Genomic DNA, 25,781 nt, shown 5'->3' with positions numbered 1-25,781 from the left:
TGAAGCAATAGTAAGCCCGAAAGCTCCTAACTTGTTTAGCCATTTTAGAAAAATACTTGGGATTCTCCGTAAGGTCAATTTTAAAAGTTGTAGCTTGCTACGTTCCCTGATCACATTTTTGCTTCAAGACAGTCTACAAACATTCACACACTGAAAGAAATGTGCTGCCTAAACTCTTAACATTATTGCTTTATTCACAGAGCGCCCATACAGTGTTATTGAAACTACCAAATCCAGTGGGATGACACTGACCTAGAAACTGAAGCCAACGATACTCCGGTCAACAGCATTTTAGTAACGGACTTGCCAAAAACGGAACCCGCGTTTCAGCGCCATTGTGTACTGCTGTTTGTGTGCAGAAGATATCATTTTCTGGGGTATTTCTGCTTCAGTAATTTGAAGTTAACATTGTCACACGAGTGCTCTGAATCACAGTGTCTCAGTTTCACTCAAATGTATGTAAATATATACATGTATGTGCATGGTTTTTGTTTACGGGTCAGTGCATTAACCAAGCTCTTCCTATTTATATGTCCACCCACCCACCCACACACACCCCCACACACAGGGATGAGATCAGAGCAAAACTAAACCCAGTTTTAAGTGTGTGGTTGAAAAACTGAAAAACGTTAACTTATCATCAGCATGTTAAAGAATCCAGAAAGAATAAAAATGCAACAATGTTTTTTTCAATGCGGGTCGTGGCCTCTTCGGTTACAAAGGGGCAGGCTGTGAAGTTAACCGACATGGAAATCTGGAGAAAACCGCTAAATTACCATTTCTGCTCCCAAATGAAATGAATGACTGAAGTAGCTACAGCTATATAACACTCCCCCCTGTGCTGCTGCCATGCACAACAGTTTCTAGGCCACAACCAGCCCCCATCACTGCAAAAACAAAAAAAAAAGACTAGCTTGGCTACTAATTATAACCTCCAGAAGAAAGGTGTCAACGCTGGGACTTGTAACAAAAAGCATCCTGAAAATATGCATCTGGCTACAGCTGGGCCTGTTAGGACGGGCCCCCCACCTTTAGAGGAGGAGGAAGGCACACATGTGACTACAACAACAACAAAAAACGCATTATATTTCAAAGCGAGGATACAATGGTAGGGCTAGCTTACGTAACTGATAAGACAGGCAGAGATGAGATCAGGGCCTGGGTCTTCTCCATGGTGTTATCATAGGGGAAACTATCCCACACACACACACACACACACACACACACACACACACACACACACACACACACACACACACACACACACACACACACACACACACACACACACACACACACACACACACACACACACACACACACACACACACACGATAGTAGTACAGAAGAGGTCTTCTACAATTTGTACTCTTCCCTACACAAGTACTGGTAGTAAAATGGAGTTGATAATCTTCTAAAAGCACAAGAACAACTTTCAGAACCAACTCGACCATTGCTGTCCACTCATGAATTGGCACGGCGCTACCTCCGTACATTTTCATTTAATTCAATTAACCTCGAGTCAACCAGGCAGAGAAAACTCAAGCCTTATCCATTTAAGACTTATCCATGGCTCAGGCCCAACGGGGTAAGCTGCGAGAACAAACGAGATCCGTGGGGTAGCAAGCGGACACCTGGATAACCGTTACGAGACTAATGACCTCACTGATAAGCAGATTGAGGCAGCGTGGGAGGCTACAGCGGGACGGGGCCCGTGTTGACGAGGACGTGAGGAGTCTAAGTGATCGCACAAACCGTCGGGCTGATGAACCACAGCCTGCACTCGGTTTGCTTCCACAGCGTGATGGAGTAACACCAAGCACCTACGGCAGGGGTGTCAAACTCATTTTCACTGAAGGGCCACAGTGGGAAAAAAAAAAAAAAAAAAAAGAGAATCACACCAAGGGCCAGACATGGAGAGATTTATTGACGTGCTTTTGTCACCTTTTTGTAAATTTTTTGCTTTTTTCAACATTTTTGTACGCTTTTTGTCGCATTTTTGTTGACATGAAGCGCTCTTAAAGTCATCAAAAGAATTCCTTAGCCATCATCAAATTTAGCAAATCGAGCAAAACAATGATACATTTTTTTAACAACAACAACCTGTTTCACAGCCTGAATATGAAAACTCTCTGCTTCCGGGTAATTCAGAGTCGGCAAATCTGCCATATTTTGCTTTGAATGTCAGGTAATTGCAGTTTTAAAAAAAGTCTTTCCTGTGTTTTTTGTGTGGCGCACAACTAGAAGGGCCAAAATGTATTGTGAACCCAAATAATTGATAGACGGGCCGGATCTAAAGCTGCAAGGGGCCGGATTTGGCTCAAGGGCCTTGAGTTTGACACATGTGACCTACGGCATCAGTGAGCCTAAAGGGCAGTACAGCAGTGGAACGGACAGCTTCATTCAGGGTGGGCCACCCAATTGACTTTGGCAGAAAATAGTGTGTTCATGTAGGACCCTATCGCATAGCAACAGTAACTGAGGAGGGCGGGACTTAGCTGTGTTTCACAACCTAATGCTGTCATCTTCCAAATATACACTTAAACTGTGCAACAATATTAACAGAGAAAAGCCATCTTGCATGTATTACTGCACTTCTTTTCCTGTGGTGGGAGATACAGACTCGAGCTAATAAGTGTCCCAGCTAAGCTATTTGCAGACCTTGGGAACATCATTATAATGACTAATGGACATGCCTCATTTATGGTATTTCCTTATCAGAGGAGGACTAACTCTGGAGGGGAACAGATCCGCAAAAAAATTAAGGCATTTTGAAAACAGATGGGAATCCAACAGAGCAATTAAGGCTAGGCACAGAGCTACAGGCGCTAACGCTTGTAGAGCATATGGAAAGTAATCATTACCTAATATCAGTAAATTAAGGGTCATATTTAACCCTAGGTTTAGCATTACTGATACTAAAGTATGAGTCAATTTTACAGTGTGATAATGAAAGATTTCATAGCTGTAAGTGTGTGTGTATGTGCAAATGAGTGAGTGAGTGAGTTAGTGAGTGTGTGTGTAATCAACGCAGGGTAGTGCTATGCGCGACAATGACAGTGTCAGCGTGAAAGCAGCGTGAATTAAATCACACACATTTCTTTGTTGCAGAATGAACATTACTTGTAACATGCTTTTCTAAAAGAAATTCAGCTATGCTAAACTGATTCCCAATACCCCCCCCCTAACAACAATCAATAAACAGGAAGGGGGGAACTAAATAAATTAAGTAGCTATGGCACTGATTAGTCTTATTTCAAATGCCTAAGGGAGTCAAAATTGGATTTGGGGGGTGATGGAATGTACTCATCAGCAGCGAGTCAAATTGTTGTGTCTGTAGCATGACCTTCAGCACAGGGAGGAAACAGAAAGAGGCAGCTCTATATATATATATATATATATATATATATATATAGGAGGTGAATAACAGGGACGACTCAGTGGAAGACAATTGAGACGACAATCAGAGCGACCTCAGGATTTCCCCCGCCACAGACATGTCAGGACAGGGAAAATGGCTATAGGGACAGCCTGGTGGGTCTTGCGTTTTATCACCTGCGACCAGTGTCTGCAATCAAAGCATTTTTTTTTTTTTTTACCCAGCCAAAATATTAAATTGCAGTTTTTCTGTAACTTAGGCTTACATAACAAACCGACGTGCAGAAAGGAGAGGGACAGAAGAAAGTAGCTGCAGCTTCGACAAAATGAAGATAGATAGATGGATAAAGTTATAAGATGTAGGGGTTATGACCACAGTCCAGATTGTGTAGGAGGGCCACTATAGCCTAAAAGACAGTCAGGTGGACAGCAGACAACGTGATATAAATGGTAGGGGCTGAGAGAGACAGGCTCATGCTGAAAAGTCCATTCCTCCCCTCCCCCTTTGTGCGGTATCGGAGAAGATTTTGGCGACTGCCGAGTGTTAAGTTAAATTCGGACCCTTTCTGCGACCGATGCGATACAAATATCCCATTTAACACAATCCGTGACATTTATTTACAAAAAAACAACTAAAATATGATTGGACAATTTCATTGCTAAGGTCTTGCTTAAAGATGACGACATGTAGAGATATTTTTTTACTTTGCATCGATAATATTGGATCGTTGAGGATTGAAACCCTAGTTTGGGCTAGTCAAACCATAAAATTCACTGACCGCAACATACGGAGGTACTTTCAAAAACGTCCACACAAATAGGTATTTTGAGCACTCTTTCAGTTGTGTACATAACCGGTCACAAACTTACTCTCACGCACTTCCCCACAACCCACAAAAGCCCTTTCGAAACAGACACCATAAAATTGATAAATTAGGGCTGGGCAATACATCAATATTATATCGACATCGATATAAGAGGTTAGATATTGGTGTATCATTTTACATTTTGGGTATCGTAATAGGGCATAAGTGTTGTCTTTTCCTGGTTTTAAAGTCTGCATTACAGTAGAGTGATGTCATTTTCTGAACTTACCAGACTGTTCTAGCTGTTCTATTATTTGCATTTACCCACTTAGTCATTACATACACATTACTGATGATTGTTTATCTAAAATCTCATCGTGGAAACATTTTGTGAAAGCACCAATAGTCGACCGGACACTATCGCCGCAATAGCAACATCGATGTATTTGGTCAAACATTTCGTGATATTTGATTTTCTCCATATCGCCCAGCTCTGCGCTAAATCCCTGTCAGAACATAACACTGCTGAGGAGGAGACATGCTCACGAGTGAACGAGTAAACAGATTGCCAGGTGCTGGACAGGGGCCTCATTTTATCACCGGGGATCTACTCAGACAACACCGTGATTCAGACTGAGGGACAATCAGATCAGTTGCATGTGAGACACGGCCGGCGTGAATGGCCGCCATTCAGGTGGAAGATTGATGAATGGGGCTGACAAACACTGTTCGCCCATCGAACATTATTTGAGTCATGCGTCTCCACTATAAAAGACAGGGAGGTCGGAACAGCGAGTGCAAGAGATGTGCACGCGTGCAGCAGTGTAGATATATAGATAGACCTTAAAATAGATCAGGTCACCGTCAAATTCGCCACTGCGCCAAAAGCCAAGGGCGATGCTCCATCAGCTGTTGTACGGCAGAGGAACAGAGAGTACAAGAGATAGATGAACTGAATGCAAATTATATCTTCTCCAGCAAATCCAAGGCAACAACAGCGTGGGCTCCTCTAATCTATTTCAACCGTCTGTCTCTCTCTGTGGGTCTCTCTCTCTCTCATTTCTCACATCTCCTCTCTCATTATCTAATTAAGAAGACTGAGCAGAAATTCCATAAAATACAAGTTTGAATGCTAATGTGTCCAGAGAGGTTTGACTGATAGTGGTACTAGGTAGTGGGAACACTGATATCAGTGTATTGGTGCCCGATTGTGGACTTGACCTTTTTCTAGAAAGTTGTACTCTAGGCGTAGGTCACCTGCTGTGTCACAACTCTCAAAACAGCAAAATGAGAAGAAGAAAGAAAAAAAATAACCACCTAAAAACAGTTACCTCAAAACAGTAATGTTGGATTAACTCAAGCTGTTTTGAAGCTTACTGGTTAAACATTCTGGTTATCTGTATCTGCTCTAAGAGATGCATCGGTGCAGCACTACTGAGGAGAGTGGGGACAAATCCCTTGCTTCCCCACATTTTCTTGTTATTCTGGAATTCAAAAGTACAGATGTTCTAATCAATGCCATTTTTTTTCTATCCGATACCGATTCCAATACCTGAACCTGCGTATTGGCCGATACCGAGCACTGATCCGATACAAAGCCTGGATGGATGTATGCGAGCGATAGGTTTACTGTCAGTGTTGTATGGCCTGGCTCAGGTTAAATTGTAAAACATGAACAATTATATACGGAGCATGAATGCCGTAGAACTTTCTTTTTATTATCTACATCATTTACATAATTAACTACTTTAAAGTGGATTTCTTGTCGGCACTAAATTAGGTGGTGTCGGGTTGGTGTATAGACTTGTTTATTTGCAGATACAAATACCAGCATTTTAGGCAGTATCGGAGTTATTTCTGATACTGGTATCAGTATTGGAACAACTCCATGAGCCTGCTTGTGTAACCTGCATGCTGCTGCTGCTGCTGCAGGCTTTTCTAAGCAACTAATTTAGCCACTGGAGTGTGCAGTCCTTATTTAGCCTGAACTAATTCAAAGGGCAAATACCTGTCCTTTTCATTTGGCATGAGGTTCCCTTTAAAAAGTATGATAGCATGACAGTGAGACAGAGGATTAAAGCATGTGTGTGCGTGCGTGCGTGCGTATGAATGCAGCAGTAAAGCTTTATTAAGGATGCAGCTCAGCGCTGTGCTGTCAGGACGCTGCTGGTTGGACTGTCTGATCGACTCAGCCTCTGCACGTGCATCTCTTTTGCACACGCTAACGCAAAGTATATGCATGCAAACGTACCTAAAAAAAAAGGAGACGTATGTACACCCTCACACACATGCCCCACACACACACACACACACACACACACACACACACACACACACACACACACACAAGCACACCAACCCAGCCTTCTCTGTCACTAGGCAAAGCTGCGATGCAGCAGTAGGGAAGGAGCAAGGGGGGGGGGCGAGCTGTGAGAGGCAGGGAGGGGAGGGGGATGACAGGAGGAGAGAGCAAATAGAGGAAATAAAGGAGGGAAAGAGACAGAATAGAGGAGAGAAAAGGAGAGGGATGCTTTTGAGACAAAGAGGGCCAAATAACCAACAAGAGGTGTGCAGCATTTACAGAGTGCACACGAGCAAGGAAGACTAAGTGAATGGAGGAGATAGCAAATGGACAGAGTGACACAGACATCAACAGTGACAGCAAGAGACATGCCAGGAGCTGACAGACAGACAGACAGATGGGAGAGTGAATAGGGCGGGTGCCACTGGTGGACAAAGAGGCAGGCCTGGCCTCATCTAAACAGCTGCTGTTCTCTCTAACATTGCACCTCTGCTCCAAATTCCACAGGCAGCCCAGTTCTGTGGGGCTGGGGCCCTGAGTCAGCGCTTTTTACACACACGGCTGAGCCCTGTGCTCAAAGCAGCCAGAGGGATGCACTGGTTACGGTGCATGCAGAGGGACACAAAGCAGCCATGGCCGAAGGTTGGATTTATACAGACTTCTGCGTCTAAATCATCATGAGCCATGGTTATCAATTAAAATGTGAACGTTTTTGTTGCAAATCTAAGGACGTTAGACTACTAAAATGTATGCAGCCAGTCAAGGGGATGGCAGTGCTATGATGCAAAAATCAAACAAGGCAGCAAATGATACATCTTAGCGAGAGAGAATCACAGCAGGATATTAGATAGAAGCAGAGCAGTTGCAGTGAGCTAAGAACGACATCTCGATCAACAGAACATAGCATGAGTACTGAACTGGGATGACTAACCGTCTAGAATGGATGCTAACTTGTCCCGGCCTAAAGCTAATGGGGACATTCCAACACAACAACAGAACAACAGTACTATACACAGAAATGAGCTGGAAAGTTGGAGCAGATACCCCACGGCAACAACAAACACCACACGTCCAAATGAAATTAATCAACATAATGCGCCAACGTTAGAGTTGTTCCATAACCGTATTGAAAAACCCTTCGGTACCGCCTAAAATGTAAGTTTGGGCAAGTACGCGAGCCTGCTCACAAATGGGCGTTTGCTCACGTTAACTCTCCGCTACCGGGCAATCAATTCTTCTTTGCCGCTCAAAAAAACAGTAGCCTACACAGCAAGTTGCGCTGGCAGCTACTATTTTTAGAGCGGCGAACAAGAATTTGGTCTGCTCGCGGACAGCGTACTTATACATCCACGAGTGTAAAAAAAAAAAAAAGTGTCATTATTGACGTTATACATTTGTGTAATGAGCAGTCAGCGCTAACGTTAGCAAAATGTCAGCAATTTGGCAATATTTTACACTGGAAAATCCCACTCGTAAAACTGTGACAATGTACTAAATACCGTTGCTAGTAGCATCATAAATGTAGCATTTCAAATTATAAATGTCTTTTATTTGACTAAATTGTGGAGGTTTTTGGAAGAGTTATTCATTTCTATATTGAAGCCAGGCCATACAACACTGATAGCAATCATATCACATCCATACAGTGTTAATAGTATACAGCTTTGTTTCCAGTGTTTCCTCTATGTTGATTTTGTAGTGGCGGCCCACCACGGCAAAATTTCTGCCGCCACGGTATCAGAAATACTGTAGGGCAGACACACAATGTAGTCGCGGTTGCCTTTTAATAATTATCCTGCCGACATAATGCAATTTAACAACGAGTAGAACTATTCAGAGGTTATTGGGCCCGTCCAGTTTAACTCGACATACTGTTGTGTTGATGGACTTTATTGTCAAAACGTTCGCTTTCTTCCGAGTCGACTATTAAACGAACAGCTTCACCAAAAATGTCACCGCGGTGGGTCCGTTCTAATTGGACAACGTTCAACCTGTCAGTTCTGTCAGCTCATTGTTCTGATATCAAACATCTGGAAACATTAAAACGGCAAGTGAGTCAGTAATAGAATATAAATTGGAAATAGTCGATAGATGTAGTCATAGATGTAATGATAGTAAATAGTTCTGTTACATTACACGGAAAAATTAAGGTTTTAATGAATTAGGCTACAGAATGCTTATATTTGTTTGTGTTGCAGCGAACTGTTAGTTCAGGGGGGGGTAACAGACCTGTTCGGACAGACTTTCCCCCACTGCTAAAACAAATCCTAAAGGAAACACTGGGTATCGGATTGGTACTCTGTATCAGCCGATACACAGGTTTGGGTTTCAGACTCGGTATCGGGACAAGTACAAGCCTAAAGCAGAGCAAAGCGGAGGTGAATTGGATTCCCTGGCAACTCCCCGTACATCGCCAGCTGAGGTCTCGTGCCAAACTGCCTCGCAGTTTCTCTGCATGTCGGAGAAGCATCCTGTGACAGAGAAGAGCGAGGGGAGGAGAGACCAAAAGGGCCAGAGAAGATCACATGCTGCAGTTTTGTCCATGTTATTTGTGAATGTGTGCCCTGACGAGGCTCCTGAGGGCTCTGGTTTGAAGAGTAGCTAATAGGTTTTGATCCTGGGGGGTGAAGGTGCGGGCAGGCGGCACACTCCCATGCTGATAGATTGGTAGGAGTAAAAACACCGGCCTGATTGTTACATTGAGTTTTATATTTAAAAGTTGTTCGCCCCTTCTAGAAATCCCCCATTTAATACTCATCTTAACAAAGAAAAGCTGTCCTATAAAAATATACTACACAAATAATATAATAGTGCGTACACACAGTTTGAATTGGATCTGGTAGAAACTGTGTAGAGGCCAAATGGTCCATGGCGGCTGCCCAGAAAGTCTTAGATTCCCTAATCCCAAGATTTAGCAGCTGTTACACATGGCTTCTTTCTTCCTTTCACATCAAAAGTGTATCACAATACTATACAACATGAAATCTACTACTGGTGAATGTGTGTGCCACACACTGGACATTTCATTTTAATAGAATCAAAAGTTCTCGTGACACACTGAGATTAAACACAAGAAAGTATCACCACTCGGATGCTCAGTGTTAGAATGAAAAGAAAGATCAACTGTAGAGAGGTGGATTATGCTGCTGCTGGGTTTCTTTTCTTTTTTTAAATGCGGTGACTCTGGCTCCACATTTGAAGCCTGTAACTATAGCTGCCATTCTCTAAAAGGGAGAAAGCTACAAACTTTTCAGAGCCACCTTTCAAGCCTATAGGCAAGGAGTACGTAATACTTACGGCAACCATGTTAAACATACATTTGCTGAATTACACAACCAGCAGGCGTAGCAACATTAGCATTCCTATTGAGTCGTGTTTCTGGCCCACCTTGCAAATCGAAGTCCAATATTCACTATCCTTTTAGCTCTGGTTGGGTCTCTACCAACTCCCGAGAGAAACTTCTGGCTTGGGCTGGGCGATTAGCCTGACGTGGTCATACTCAGATTCTAGTCAGAATAGGAGTCCGACACTGCTCCATTGGGTTGCGATTATGGGGCGCGTTTCACCCAAACCAGGAAAGAAAATGCCTCTGCACTCAATTGGATAGACCTACAACCAATCAGACAGACGGCACAGAAGCCGCAAGTCAAAGGCAGGCTTCGACAGAGCAAAGGCAGAGGCGGCAGTTTCTGTTTACTGTTGATTATCTGTCCATCATCGTATCGGTCCAAAACAGCTCTGGTTCGAGCATAGTTGCTCCACAACGGATCAAGTTCAGACCGAACTTCCCGACCTCAAAATGTTGTGGGCGGGGCTAAGTACGGCTAGCATCCAGGCTACTGGGCGATATGAAGAAAATCAAATATCACTGTGTTCTTGACCAAATACCTTGATGTCGATATTGCGATGATATTGTACGATTGACAATTGGTGCTTTGACAAAATATTATTTACACACTGAGATTTTTGATAATCATCAGAAATGTCGATTTAATGAGTAAAGGCAAAGTGTAAAGGCAAATACTAGAACAGCTAGAACAGTCTGCTAAGTACAGAAACCAGGAAAAGACCACACTTGGTATATTACGATTTTACGATATCCAAAATCTAAGACGATATCTAGTCTCATATCGCGATATCAATATAATATATAGATATATTGCCCAGCCCTACTTCTGGCTCTTTAGCTGCTAAACGTTGATGTTCACCAGTCAATTGGTAACTTTGTCGACTGCCGTTTTGGTGCTGGGCAGTGATTTTTATTTTTTAAAGCTATCTCACTGAAAACAGCTGCCTGCTGCAGCTGGAAACACTGCGACGAGAGCAATGAGAGCGATTCATAAAAAGTTATGCCTCGGGCCAGAAAACCAAAACAATTAGTCAAAGGATGGTTTGAGGAGAACTGCAGAGTCCGGTGATAATTAGCTGTGGGTTCATCGTTACGAGCGACCCCTTTCCTGATACACATGGTCATTTAGATCCATTGTTATTACAACAATATTGATTATAGCTGCTAAGGATAGATTTTCAGTGGAGGGTTTCTTCAATCTGTTGCTGTAACCGCTATGGATTCCATACAGGTTTATGAATGAACAAAGTAAGGAAGGTCTGGGTTATGCATTTTCTCGCTGTCAATTGAAATGGCTTCCCCTTACATTTTGCTCAGTGAGACCAGCGTGCATACACTCCCAGTTCAGTAGAGTATGGGAAGAGGCAAAACTATGCAGGCAAGCGCCTTCGCCAGTTGGCCGTGGGACCATTTTGGCTGAATGGGTGGAGGGGGGCGAGCAAATTCACTGAAATTCACTCTTTGACAACATGACACATGTGTGTGTGTGTGTGTGTGTGTGTGTGTGTGTGTGTGTGTGTGTGTGTGTGTGTGTGTGTGTGTGTGTGTGTGTGTGTGTGTGTGTGTGTGTGTGTGTGTCACTGGTGTAGACTTAGCTGGCAGACAGAAAGGAAGACTTGCTAATTGCTCCTCAGGGCTGAAGAGTCATTACAGGGAGAGCAGACCAACATTTTTCCTTCAGTATGTTCAGAAGGACACACTCACAAATGATTAAAAGTGTCAGAATTAGCACTTAAGGCTCTTGGAGTTTCCCTGAAATCAAACTCATCTTGCATGTTAATGCCAGGAGCTTGATATCGCCTACAATAACTGGAGTCATTATATATAGATGGCAGTGTACTAAATCTAAGTGACGCCAATTTATAATAAGACAGCATTCAAACACATCCTGTGCTAATGCACCTTTTTCAAGCATCCAGCTTGAGCTTCACACTAAAATAGGTCCACCTAGAGAAGAGGGCCGCATATATCGTTTTTTTTTGTTTTTTTATCGTTACAGCGATATGACCTTGCACAATAAACACATCGCGAAAGGCTGCGACATATCGCAAAAGACACTTGAGATTTTTTGAGTTGGTTGAAATTGAGTATCAGTAGAAATCTACATTTACAAATGTAACAGTCACTCTTTTTTTTTAGCGGTGCATTTTATGTTCCATTCAGTGTTAAATTTGTGAAATGATGTTTCTTTAAATTCAACAAGCAATTTGTTGTATTTTAGCAGAATATTGAAAGCAGCAGAAAGGCAAAACTGAGTACACTTTAATATCTGTTTATTTAGCCCAAGTAACATCGGTATATTTTCCTCATATGGTGCAGCTCTTCTAGAGAAGGTCTTATTTTGAAAGACGGCTACAGTAGAAAAAGAAACATAACGTTATAATGAGCCAAGGGGGTGTGTGTGTGTGTGTGTGTGTGTGTGTGTGTGTGTGTGTGTGTGTGTGTGTGTGTGTGTGTGTGTGTGTGTGTGTGTGTGTGTGTGTTCAAAATTAGCACCGTTTACCAGCCAAATGCTGGTAGAATATGCAAGTGGCTGGTAGATTTGCTTCACTCACCAGTCAAAAAAAAAAACAATGGATATATATTGAGTGTCTGGTAAAATTTGAACATTCAACTAGCCATTTGTCTGGTGGACGAAAAAGTTAATTTGGAAAACCTGGAGCCAACGCAGCCAACCGAGTAGGCTCATTTTCATTCGGTCTGCAAACACTGGCTGAAGTGATGGACAGACAGCTGAGACTCTGCAGGGGGATGAATGAGGTAGAGAAAGAGGAGAAGAAAGAAAGAAATGGGAGGATGAGGGGAAGTGAAGGTGAAGAGAAGAAGAAAGGGAAAGGGTGGGGGGGGAGGCCATTTGCAGTCAGATCCCGAGGGTCCCGAAAGCCTGGCTAATGACCTGCGCCCTCGGTGTGTCCTCTGGGAGACGAAGAAAAGGAAGCCAACCCTTCCCCTGCCGCTTTGTGATGACACATCACAATTAGCAGCAGGCGTTTCTCTGCCTCCAAAACTCCCAGACAGATTGACTAAGTGCTTTTAAAGGCTGACTGTGAAATAGCCAGATACGGGAAATGCCACGCACAATTTCACGTTATTCTGATTTAAAATAAAACAAAAAATAAGTTCCAGGTTATCCTTAGGATGGACTGCAGCAATGCCATCTTTGCTACCACCGATACACTAATAATTCCCTTTATTAATATACCTCACCAGCCGTTCCATTAGAACTTTAATGTTATAGTCTTTAATTTAGTCTTCAATTACTGGATTCTCGTCAAGGGGCGACTGCTCTCCGCCATACTTGGGACCGTGGCAGTATACCATGTGGAGAAAAGTTATTAATAACCTCTCATGAAATGACATTACAATAAATGATATAACTTGTTAGTTGACACTATGTAGCAGACCAGTATGACTTCATTTAATGCAATCATTTCTGTTCTCCGAAATAGAAGTGGCCTTTGAAATTTTGGAAAAACAATGCTTGGTTTATACTTTGACAGAGCGTCAAACTGCTGGTATCCAATTGCTGTTAGTGGTTTTAAAGGGGCACTCCACTGATTTTACACATCAAGATCAGGGTACTCATGTGGAGTCAGCCTAGGTCTCCTGTGGCTATGCAGGGAGCTTTGCAAAATCTGGGGGGAAAAAAATAACCCTGATCATTTTTAGCAGCATTATCTGGTCATCTGGTTATCTGGTCAGGTTTACCAGAAAGCCTACATTGTGCACTGAGGCATGACATTTGAAAGATGTGCGTGTTTACCAGGCAGGGAGAGTCTGACGAAAGATGCTATTGACTTTATTTGATTAGAATTAAATAGGTTACCCGGGTTTCAGGTACTTTAAAAAGGTCCCATGGAATGGAGGTTTTTTAACATTAATATGAGTTCCCCCAGCCTGCCTATGGTCCCCCAGTGGCTAGAAATGGTGATAGGTGTAAACTGAGCCCTGGGTATCCTGCTCTGCCTTTGAGAAAATGAAAGCTCAGATGGGCCGATCTGGAATCTTCTCCTTATGAGGTCATATAAGTAAGTCAAGGTTACCTCCCCTTTCTCTGCTTTGCCCGCCCAGAGAAGTTGGCCCACCCATGAGCGAGAGAGAGACATCATGGCTTGCAAACGAGCAAAGTAGCAGTTGGTCAAGGACACAACCCCACCCTCCACATTGCCCCCCCTCTCTCCTCCTCAATAGCATTTAAAGCTACAGACACAGAAATGGCATTGTGGGACTGGCTCTAGTGGCTGCAATTCTGCACCAAGGCTGAATTTCGGGAAAGAGAATTCAGATACAGTATTAGGGGACCACTAAGGCCTTATATAAAAGCATCCAAAAAGCAGCATGTCATGGGACCTTTAAATGATGAACTATAAACTACGATCTTCTGTAAATGAATGATTTCATACTCTTTAGCTTCTTTGGCCAGGTTTGTTTGGAATGCTGCTGGGTTAATTTAGAGTGAAAACGTAGAGGGCAAAAAGAGCATTACAAAGAGTCAGTGGCTGCTGCACCGCTCCCTTTGGAACACTAAACTCTGGTGAGAAGTAGCGGATGCCAGGAGAGGAGAGGATCTACATGGGCCCCTCTGCTATGTCTGATTGTTTGCAAGTCCACTCAGGACAATGGAAAAAGGCTTTGTGTGTGTGTGTGTGTGTGTGTGTGTGTGTGTGTGTGTGTGTGTGTGTGTGTGTGTGTGAAAGAGAGACAGAAAGGACTAAAGGGCTTACGAGTGTCAAACTGACTGTATGGGAGTTGGTGTGAGAAGGGAGGGAAAAAAAACAAGCTAGTGACCTTGCATCTTCCCAACAACACCAAAATGTTGGACACGAGTGAGCCTCCCGAGTACACAATGACACAATGCGATACAGCTGTCCCACTTCCTCGTATGACATCATGTGCCCGGCTGGGTCCGGACACCAGCTCGCTGAGGCCTTGTGGTTCCTTCCTGTTCTCTGTGCCCGACCGTAACCACCGGGCAGCCGCACAGGAAAACGCCACAACTAGAGGGGTAACGAGAATGTCCTCATGGAGTCCAGCCCCACGCAGGATTTTAAAGTCCCATAGTAATATTGACAGATCGGGATATTACGAGATCTTCGGCGGGCCAATTAATATCCGTCGGAACAACAAATTCCTAATGTGAGCAACTATTTCAGTTACTTCATGTCTTGGATTTATTACTATCTAAAAACGACAACAGAAAAAAGCACCTAGTCCTCCTGACCAGGACCAAACCATAAATTAAACACCGCTTCACAGTGAGCTCTCCATTCTGTCTTTATTATCCACCATACACCGTATGCCAAAAATAAAAAGCACTAGAGTACATTTCCTGCCTGCTCTACCCAAACAGGGCCAGGGTTTAACTGGGCATGATCGCTGATGTTTTGCAGCTGGAATCAGTTAACCTACACTCTTCTAGACGCATGTTTAGTACTGCAACTGTAGTATGCACAATGTACTTTATATGAAGCCAAGAGGTTTAAAGTGCTAGTCCTTGCATACAGCCTTGTTTGTTCTTGGTGGGGTGTTATGGCTGCCAAGCTGAATTTAAAACCATGTGACACAAGAATTCTTTTTTGGAACAGACACAACCCAAATTCTTATTAGGCATAGGGCAGCCTGTCTGGTCAGTAACGAGAATAACAGAGAGCGAATCCAGTCTGTGAACTATGAGATAGCCTAGTTAGGCAAAACCACAATAATAAGAGTGTGAGTGTGAATGTGTGTGTGTGTGTGTGTGTGTGTGTGTGTGTGTGTGTGTGTGTGTGTGTGTGTGTGTGTGTGTGTGTGTCCACTGTGAGGCATGCTGCCAATGAAAGCCATGTGGGGTGGAGCACACATTAGCTGCAGCTAAACAGCTGGCCACTGCGTGCTAACATTGAGTCTAGATTGAGAAAAGGTCAAGCGCCCCCCAACCCTTCCCCCCTGGTTTGCAAACTGTGGGCTGGCGCATGGCTGCCCGCTTTCATTCAGCTACCCAGCAATCCATTTCCCAAAACATGGAAGGAGCGTAGGACAAAAAAAAAAAAAAAAAAAACGCAGGAAATAACGGAACTAGTAGGAAAACAGGATATCTATGACATAATGAACGCAAGCGTTGTGTCCACAGAAACATAAATACCTGTTACGGAAACTGAAGACATCCGCAAAGTACACACAGCACTTAAACCAATTAGTTAAAAGATAAACTGTTAAACACCGAGTTTGTAATCAGACCAAAAAGACATCAGCTTCATTGCTGGTTTTGAAATACTGAAAAGACTAAAAATCCCACATGGGCCGTGGATCAAGGTGGAACGAAAGAATCCTACGCATACAATTATTATTCCGTTCACGACTGAGGGTAGCTTGTCCTATGGAGGTCAGATTCTTGGAGGAATGACGCTAAACCTTCATGTTAAACTCTACAAAGCCTCCTTTCATATTTGAAGTAAATACCAACACAGGAGCACTGGAATTCATTTCATTTAAAAACACCAGATGTATGACGAACAAGGACGATGTTGACACTAATCGGCTGGCTTACACTGAATTCCACGAGCCAAGTCAGGTAAGAGAATAAATGCAAGTGCAGGCCTGAGCTAGAGAAACTGGTAGACACTGTAACCACTGTGGTATAGCCTACTGTATGGAAGGAGTCAGGATACAGCGTACTTTCCCCCCATGTTCATTCCTGCTGTGGCTGCAGGTCATGTAGGGGGCTTTATTTCAGCTGAAATGAGGTCACCAAACAAGAGGGAAAGCAAACCCAGTACAAATGTTTGTCTTCTTCTCCGGCTCATGGACATTCTCGTGAAGAAAGCTGAACCTTGGTCACGGCTGTGCCGCAGTAGAGAGAAAAAAGGGTACAACCAGGCCCGGTATAGTAAGCTATGTACATCTTTTCTGTCAGAGCACACTGTCGCTGCAGAGGCAGCCTCTGAGCGGCTGACAATGGCAGATCGCTCACAAGTTGAAGAGGTCTTGGATTTCATGGGGGCCCATCTTGAACCATTTTTCTGTGTGTAAGATTAAACTGTGTTTTGAGTAAGCGTTAAGGCTATCCGTCTGAGCAAATCTGTTCCTCAGACGCTACAGTCAATCATGTGCACTCTCTGGCTTCCGTGCCTCATTCTGGTGCCACCAGAAGTGTATTTCACTGTAGAGGATTCCAACAACGGGACGTCCGGTCGCTACCCGATGTGAGTCTCAAAACGCCATTCAAGTGACAGCCTTTGTTGTGTTTGATTGTTAACTTGAAGCCAGCAGTGAACGAACCTCGCTATGTTGGTCCACTTTTATTGTATCGACATCACAGAAGTCTCTTGTAGGCTACTTCAGCCTCTAGCCTAGAACTGACATCAGGGATCATGTCGTGAAAATGTGATGCCTTACGCTAAATAATAAATTACTGCTATGTAATGTACCTATCTCATTATTCTGTGGCCAACAGCAAAACAGATCTGCGCGAAATCTGGTCTAGCCTACCTGTGTGGGGGCTGGTGAGGCGGGGGAGCGCCATTGTCGCAAAGGGACGCATGCGCAACTCACATCTGCACTCGACTCACATCGGGCAGTGACACATCCAACAGTCTGCAGCAGCCATTGTCGGAAAAACAACACAGAGGGCGCGTTCACTTGAAACTGGTAGCCTAAGCCTAAGTGGTGTATTCAAAGTTATTGTAAAATACTCTTTTCCCATCTGGTAGTTGTTTTTGTCGTTAGTAAGTTACTGTTATAAGTTATTGTTATTACATTATTAATAGATAACTGAATGTTGACCCATAAGGCTTTAGCAAGAAACAAGCCGTTCTTTAATGTCGCCGACTGTCTTTCGGAGAAAGAGAGAAAGAAAAGAGATGGAGCGACTGCGCTTTGTTGTTGCAGGAAACCCATCGGCTGTTATGCCCACTTCTGGGGAGTTCAGGGCATGGGTTTCGTTTATTACCCTCATAGTGTTTAAAAAAAAGGTTCTTGTGGCAGCGATAGAGGCATTGATATTCCCTGTTTACTGTGCGGGACTCTCATACCGCACCATAACAGACTGACGAGTCTGATCGCCGGTTACAAGACTGGCCGCTGCAGCGTGACATCAGGTTGCGTTTCCCCAAAAGTTGAATCTGTCTCAATTTTATTACAGTATTGAAGAAAAAACTAAACAAAAAACCAGAATATTTGAATACTGAAATTGAAAAATTAAATACCTAGCCAATAAAAACAAATAATCGAATATTCGGATCCAGCCCCAATATCTAGTAGGCTTGGGTGATTTTGAGTATTTTTTAAATCATCCAAATCGCTGATTGCCAGCCTGACAGGCTACATTGAACACAATTCCAGAAGGTACAATGACCACATGTAGGACCCGTGAAATGGGAAACCCCAAAAGAAGCTACTAAAAGCTTTTTCGGAGGGGGCCCAATAACATTAAACATACAACATAAGTATATACAGACACTCAAAAACTAATTCAGAATAGACAACACAGACAAAGACCACAAAATACAGACGCTAAAAAAGAAATTCCCAAATAATATATATATATATATATATATATATATATATATATATATATATATAATATCCCAAAATGCTGGACTTTGACACTGCGTCACAAAGAATCACTTAATGCAATTGTTCGGCAGTATGGGGAGTTAGAGTAGAAGATTAATACCACTCCCATATCTGGCTGGTTAATAGGACTACTGCCAGCGACCAGTTAAATTAGCTTAGCTTAGCATAAAGACTGGCAACAGGGGGGAATCAACCAGGATCAAATCATTTTGTTTCGGTAGCCTAATTTCAGCTTCCTTGACTTCTGGGTACAAACTTTGCAACTCAATTAAAGTGGGCTGTGAATGAACGTTCCCCATGTGTCAACCAGGCTAATTAATTGTGGCTTCTCATCCAAATCCCTCTGGAGTGGAACACAAATAACAAGCAAGCAACAAGAGGAGACCTGGGACAGCTCGGACACATCTGCATGTTGTGTCTGGCCAAGCTCGGGACAGAGAGTTTCTAGTGTCAACTCATGGGAAACGTCAGGGTGAAGTCACCACTTGGCAACCAAGCCCAGGACACCTCTCCTTTAAAGCCAGGGCACACTGGCGTTGCTGCACGCTGGCCAGCTGGATGCAGCAGATCCGCTGGGGACTAATAACTGGGTGGGGGGGGGAACAGGATGCGCTAAAGGAAACAATATGTTTAGGTAACACAGTTGGGTAGGCTTTTAGACAGGCAGGAACGTACATCTTTATAAATAAAATAAAAAAAATCACCAAACCCAGCCATTTCCAGTATTTTACCAGCCAGCATCGCTCTATTTGTAGCACAGAATAGGTTGTCCAGATGGTGGCTGGTGGTGGTGGGGTAAACCAACTTAGCAGCCACAGCCGAACTTTACCACCATTTGACTGATTTAACTGCCATCCTGTCCTGTCTGACGCTGCCGCTCTATAATGGGCCAAACTGCTGCCTCCCTGTTTAACATTGTAGTTTCAAACGGTTTCAGGATTAAAAAATTTAAAAAAAGGATGCCAGCAAAGACGCCAAACTGCACCTTCTTTCCATTTTCTGTGCGTCTCTTGTTGCCTGCTGTAGCACTCATTTGTCTCCATCCAGGGCAATGATTTTTGCTCCTGGACTACCTCACATTGCTGCAGCCCTTCTTTCAGGGCTTTAAAAAGACAAGCAGGCCAGCCAGGCATGCTCCAGCAGCTAGCTGGGCCTCTGCGCCAGATAAAAAAGGTGAGTTGTTCACATTCCTGCTTCATGCAAAAACCAAACCCCTATGTCACACACATATATAAACACACACACACACACACACACACACACACACACACACACACACACACACACACACACACACACACACACACACACACACACACACACACACACACACACACACACACACACACACACACACACACACACACACACACCCCTTCTGCACAAATGATTGAGAGGGGTGTGTGTTCCTCCTTTTCCAACCATTGCTTTAACCAGGGGAGTGGGAAAGTTACAAAAACACCTCAGCCTAAAATTACTTTCCTGATTCTAAAACTAATCAAATCCTGGGTACAAACATTTAAGGTATGCATTGCAAGCGTGATCTCTACGCTGTGACAGCAACAAGAGACCGCTCTATATTCACTCTATACATCACAACACTGTCTTATCTGATCAAAAAAAAACAGTCAGGTAAGTTATTAACAAACGTTCACCTACATGCCCATAAAAAGGAAAACCAAAAAAAAACGGCAGGCAAACTAGTTGTGATGAACCAAATAGTGCTGGTGCAATGACAGAAAAAGGTGTCTTACTTTATGTAATAGTGCATTTCCATAAGAATAAATGGTAGGCTGGAGGATAGGACATCTTTATGAGATCTTTCCTGGATTCATATCAACTCTGAGTGGGCCCGTTTAAGATCTCCCTCAGTACAGTTCATGTCCTTCTGTGTATTTGGTGACTCCTCATCGTCAACTTGGTACCACCTTTTTTTTTTTTTTTTTTTTAAACATATTTGTTTTGGGTAATAAGGCATGCCTTCTGTTTAATAGTGTGTTCTTGTAACTGCAACATGCTGTCACGTCTAATGGTTTTACAATCCAAAAAAAACGTAGAAAACGTTTATTTACAAAAGAATAAAGTGCCCTTGCTTTTAGTGTTATAGGGAGGGTTTGAGTGAGAAGGGAGCAGGCCAACTGAGCCCCACTACTACTATAAAAGGAATGTGATGGGGAAGGGAGGGCCACTGCACCATCAACATTATTAGCCTATCAGCTTACCAAAAAGACAGGGAGGCTGAATGCACGGACCAAACAAGAGGAAATAATAATAAAAAAAAAAAAAAAAAAAAAAAAAAATAGGCTTACTTACCCCAGTCCAAAAACTCCAGGATGTTTTTCTCTCTTCTGAGTGGGGAGTTGTTGCACTCATCGTAAAGGCAGACCAGGATATCCAGCAGCGTTTCCACACTCAGGCACTGGCCATTGGACCGAGCTGGCCCGTCCAGGATCAGGTTCTCCAGCTTCTGCAAACGCACCTCGCCCGACATGGTTACGTTATTCCGGCTTGTTGACTTTTGAAGGAATGATGATGGAGGAGATGGGGAGCGAAATGGGCAAACACCTCCTCGGCCTGTTAGTTAGCACAGAAGGGGCCTGTAAAAGAAGTTCTCTCTCACCTTGAATATGTCTCGAAAATAATAATTAAAAAAACTTTGAGTTGAGGCCAAGCCGGGGCTAATTCCGCGTTAAAACCGGCCAGTTCATGATCTCCCTCTCGAGATCCAGTATCTAAGAAGTGTAGCACTTCAGCATTTTATAACACCTATCCCCACAGGACATATACGAAAAGAAGTAGTCACAATTACAGACCCGGTTTGCCCCGGGGCCGGCTGATTTTGATGAAATCCCAACGTAAGCTGAGCAGTTTTTTTTCTGGTCTTCTCTGTGTGAGAAATGGAACAAAAATCGAGTCGACGTGGTTCAACAGAAACCCCTGAGTTGTTGTGGCAGATATTTGGGATTCTCCATTCTTGCAGCAACCCAAAAATGCAAGGCAGATCTGCAATGCTACAAAGCCCCAGCGCCCCTCCTCTACTCCAGGAATGGAAGGGCGACACAGGCTTAGTTAGCAGCCTGCTACGTTAGCTATTCAGCTAGCCAGCGAGCTACCGTTAATGTTACTTTCCTTCGTTCCTAAATGCCATCGTTGCCCCTTTTTCCCCCCCCAGGAGTTGACATATAACGTGCACGGTGTTAACAGAGCTTAACTGAATTCTGCCCCTTTCGACAGTTTGTTTTTTTCCATCCAACTGGAAAATATTCCCTTGTTTTCACAACTCAGCGCTGGCAGATACGTTCTTTAAATCCCATTCTTCGTCCAGGCACCAAATACCTCTTTAGTTTCTTCACAGTTCAAAACGACGGTTAGTTCGAGAGTTCCAGCAGTAACGTTAAGTTAGCCGTCAAAATGCGGGTCCTTTTTTGAAGGTTACAGAGGAGCTCGCTTCACGTCAAGCGCAAAGCTGTAGTCTAGTCTTTATTATTCCAAATACGGGACACAGCCTAAATCCCCCCCCCCTGTCCTTTACTTTGCTTTGCCTTGCCTGCCTCCCCCGCCGGTCGGTCGCTTCTTGCCGTCTTTGCACAGTCAAGCTACCAGCAAGCCTGCTGCCAGAGACTTTACACAGGAAAGACAACCGCGTAGACAGCGTTATCCGTAACGTCGCACTGGATCATGGGAAGTAGCTAGGGCTCGGTTAGTAAAACATGAATGAGTTACAAATGGACGCTCGCGACGCTGCTTGTACACATTGAAAACCCAACGTATGAACCCCTCTCAAAATACGTGTCATCTTTCTTACCACGCGAAGAATGTCTTAGCTGCAGTAGGCTATACGTTTCGAGGCCGTCATGTGTCTATTTTTTTACGAAAGATTTAGAAATGTCCCAACTTTCGCGCATGCGTAGAGCGCTGAATCCAGAAAGCGGCCATCTTTGCCGTGCCACTGCCTGGATCTGTCCGTTGATCCTTGACAGCCAGCAGCATATCTTCCGGTGTTATAGCATCCCTGGTTTTGCTGCTGCAGGACAAAATCCCAGATCATCATCATGGCGCCCGTCACAGCATCTGCTGTGCGGAAGAGGTGGAGGGGGGCTGTCAATATTGTGAATGGAAACTGCGGGCTGTCTGTCAGTCTGCTGGTGACGTGGTGCGGAGAGGACTCATTTCCTTCAGACTGGAATAAAAATTAGCCTACTGCTGTCCCTTTAACTAGCTAGAAAACACGAGATATACCTATGCAATGGTGTGGCCTGCGTCAATATAACCTGAGACCTGATAACCTGTGTGTGTGTGTGTGTGTGTGTGTGTGTGTGTGTGTGTGTGTGTGTGTGTGTGTGTGTGTGTGTGTGTATTTATGGCACTCTGGATATACCTACATGCACTTAAAGGTGCTCTAAGTCAGGGATCTTCAACAGGGGGTCCGGGACCCATAGGGGGTCCTCAGCGTCAATGCAGGGGGGCCTCCAAATTATTGTTCAAAAATTAAAAAGATCTTAACATGAATCCAAAATATTATTAGCAAATACAGTATAAATCCCAGCTGCTAACTGGCCTATAGGTAAGGTAGTCACTAAGGTAGCCATCCACAGACAGTGTTCATCCTAAGGATTCACTGTGACTCATGTATGTATTAAACCATGCCAACAATTATTAAGCTATTTGAATAGCTTAGTATTCTATGCACTAAAAAGGTACGTGTAAAGGCTGTAGGCCCAGTTTATTTTGCAACTTAATTTTATACACTATATGTAGTAGGGGGCCCCTGCTAAGTCTCTCTTTCAGTTGAGGGGTCCTTGGCTTAAAACACATTGAAGACCCCTGTTCTAAGTGATGTGACCCGTTTTCCCTTCTTGTCGGTTATTGGCTGGAAGACTGTTTGTTATGTTTGGTGGTGCAGGTTGGCCAGTTTGTTTTTGTTGCCGTTTGTGGAGCCTTGGCTGTCTACAGAGACCACGTGTTTTTTACAGTGTGTTCAGGGGACAGGCAGCTAGCGGATAGTGAGGAGATGTTTGCTGTATGTGACGAAAAATGTTGTAGCCTAAAAAACGCTTTACATCACTTAGAGCACCTTTAATAAATGACATGGTAACTCTGACAACTAGGCCTTTGTATAGTCTCTGACTGTGGCTTATGTTCCCAAAAATGTCATTGGTGTTTGAAAATTATGAATTATTATTGCAGTTCTTATACATTGACTGCCCCTTCTCATCTATCAAAAGGGTGTCAAGTTTGTCCTGGATTTTCTGCCCCTTGGACTGTTGTCACTGGCGAGAGAAGCTTAATGCTGACAGCAAACTCAAGAGATAGACAGGCTTCTAGGTCAGAGTTAGCCTTTCTGCTGTATTCCTACAGGCTGTCACACTTTACATATGCACAGATCCTGTAATGAGAATTAAGCACATATCAATACAGTAGGTAAATCCCCAAGACAGTTAGCGATTATTCAAACTATCTGCAAGTGGTAACCCATTTGCACTTCTTTGTCTGTTCGGAGTGGCCACCATGCTCACATTACCAGCTGACATTATATTGTATGAAAACAATAATGGTCATGTCTTAAATGTCATCACATGAATCGTAAATGAAAGAAGTGAGTAAAGAGTGATATTTTACAATATCGCCCAGCTCTAGTAGTATGTTACTCTGAACTATCATTGCCCATCAAAGTGCATCGAGACTGTTCATCGGAAACAGTCAAACCACACTTTATATATTTTAATTTTATTACAATGTGTAACCACCCTGAGATGGTTGTTGGAAAAATAGTTTGCATAAGCAACAGAAAACATCTTTGCTCTCTCCTGTTCTTTCACAACATTTATGCCTCTGTCCCATGTGTGTGTGTGTGTGTGTGTGTGTGTGTGTGTGTGTGTGTGTGTGTCGCAGTGCAGAACCAGGTCATCTCATCAAAGGGAAAATCCACATACATGATATCTATTGTATTGTGTTTTTTATTTACTTAAGTTTTAATATGAATGTGAATAAGTTTGGTTTTTCTTATCATTATATTTGTCTTTATGTTTCCTTTCATGTTAATCACAACTATTTGGTTGTTTTGGTTATATTTTATGTGTTTTATTTTTAGACTCAAGTTTTTTTATTAGCTCTTTTGATTCAATTCTCATAGTGCACCTCTTGAATTGTTGTGGTTTAAATAATTCACTTTATTCATGTAATATTACATATTCAAATAAATAAAATGAATGCATGGTTTGGAGTCCGTTTTCAAGAGACAACACTATTGATGATAGCATGACAGTAAATAATGGAGCACACACTGAACAGCAGCAATGGGGATTTTACTGGGAAGAAAAAACATTAGCCTGTACCATCTCCAATAAAAAAAAAGAGTTGTTAGGTCTTTCAAATGCAGAGAAGATGTTCAAGAGGTGAAGAAATGCATTACAGAAAAAAATAAAAAGGAAAATAAAACCAATTTGAATAGAATAAAATAAAATAGATAATAATTAAAAAAAAAAATAATACAAGTAGACAAAAATCATAGATACAGTTTTAGTGGAGTATTGGTGCAGTATGAAGTGACCCTAAATTCAATAAAAGAAAATTAAAAGTGCAGTGGAGAAATAATGTGAACAGATGGCATCAGTATTGACGTGAGTTTCCTGCTTGGGAATATATATCTGTATATATATATATATATATATATATATATATATATATATATATATATATATTTATATATTTATATATTGAAAATATATATATAAAAAATATTTTTAAAAAGTATATATAATTTTTTTACATAGTATTTTTAAAATTATTTCAATATTTTAAATATATTTTTGTTTAAAAAATATATATATTTAAAAAAATAATATATATATATATATTTTTTTTATTATTTTTTTTTTTATTGTGTCTTCACTGTCCCAAATGACGCAATGTAAATACTGTTTTTAGGGTACATGTTCCCTTTAAAGCCACTGGAGCTGCTTATAGTGTCACTGGAGCGCCCTCTGCTGTACAAACAGCCTTCATGCAACTGTTAAACCCGGCTACTACCAATGGGCATTACTAGGTTACTGCAGCTATCTTGTATTTATTAGAAATTTTAGTTTTTTTTGTCGTGTTTTTGCTTAGGTTTTAGTCACTTCCCGTGTAGATGCTTATTAATTTCTACTATTGACAATCTGTAGAATACTTTTGGTTTATTTCGTGAATTTGCAGCCATATAAAAAAATCATCCACCAGACCAGAGCCTATACTATGATACTGTCTGTATCAGGTTCATTATTAGTATCCGGACCTGCACACTGAAAGTCTCCCCTATGTCGATTAATTAAAAGTTAATGAAAAATATTTATTGTTAGTCCTATCTAATCATGTCTGATCCTATTGGGTTAAGTCTGCGCTGGGATTAAACCGT

At 42.6% G+C, this 25,781-nt stretch overlaps 1 protein-coding gene across 4 annotated transcripts in view; it reads right to left on the bottom strand.

Moving 5' to 3' along the window:
• cdc42bpab (CDC42 binding protein kinase alpha (DMPK-like) b) overlaps positions 1 to 22,235 on the bottom strand; it is a 106,368-nt gene extending 84,133 nt beyond the window's left edge. For 2 of the 4 annotated variants that reach the window (XM_028605390.1, XM_028605391.1), the window contains exon 1: positions 20,702 to 22,167. In XM_028605390.1, coding sequence (XP_028461191.1) covers positions 20,702 to 20,879 — 178 coding nt within the window. In that variant the 5' untranslated portion in view covers positions 20,880 to 22,167. Of the gene's footprint in view, positions 1 to 20,701; positions 22,169 to 22,193 lie in introns of those variants that run through there. The other 2 variants (XM_028605388.1, XM_028605389.1) reach the window with 2 other exon arrangements.
• Between the last annotated feature and the right edge of the window lie 3,546 nt (positions 22,236 to 25,781).

This window comes from Perca flavescens, chromosome 18 (assembly GCF_004354835.1).
Source record: "Perca flavescens isolate YP-PL-M2 chromosome 18, PFLA_1.0, whole genome shotgun sequence".
Taxonomy (NCBI): domain Eukaryota; kingdom Metazoa; phylum Chordata; class Actinopteri; order Perciformes; family Percidae; genus Perca; species Perca flavescens.
The sequence above is the reverse complement of the archived record's forward strand: the minus strand, read 5'-3'. Positions and strand labels throughout refer to the sequence as shown.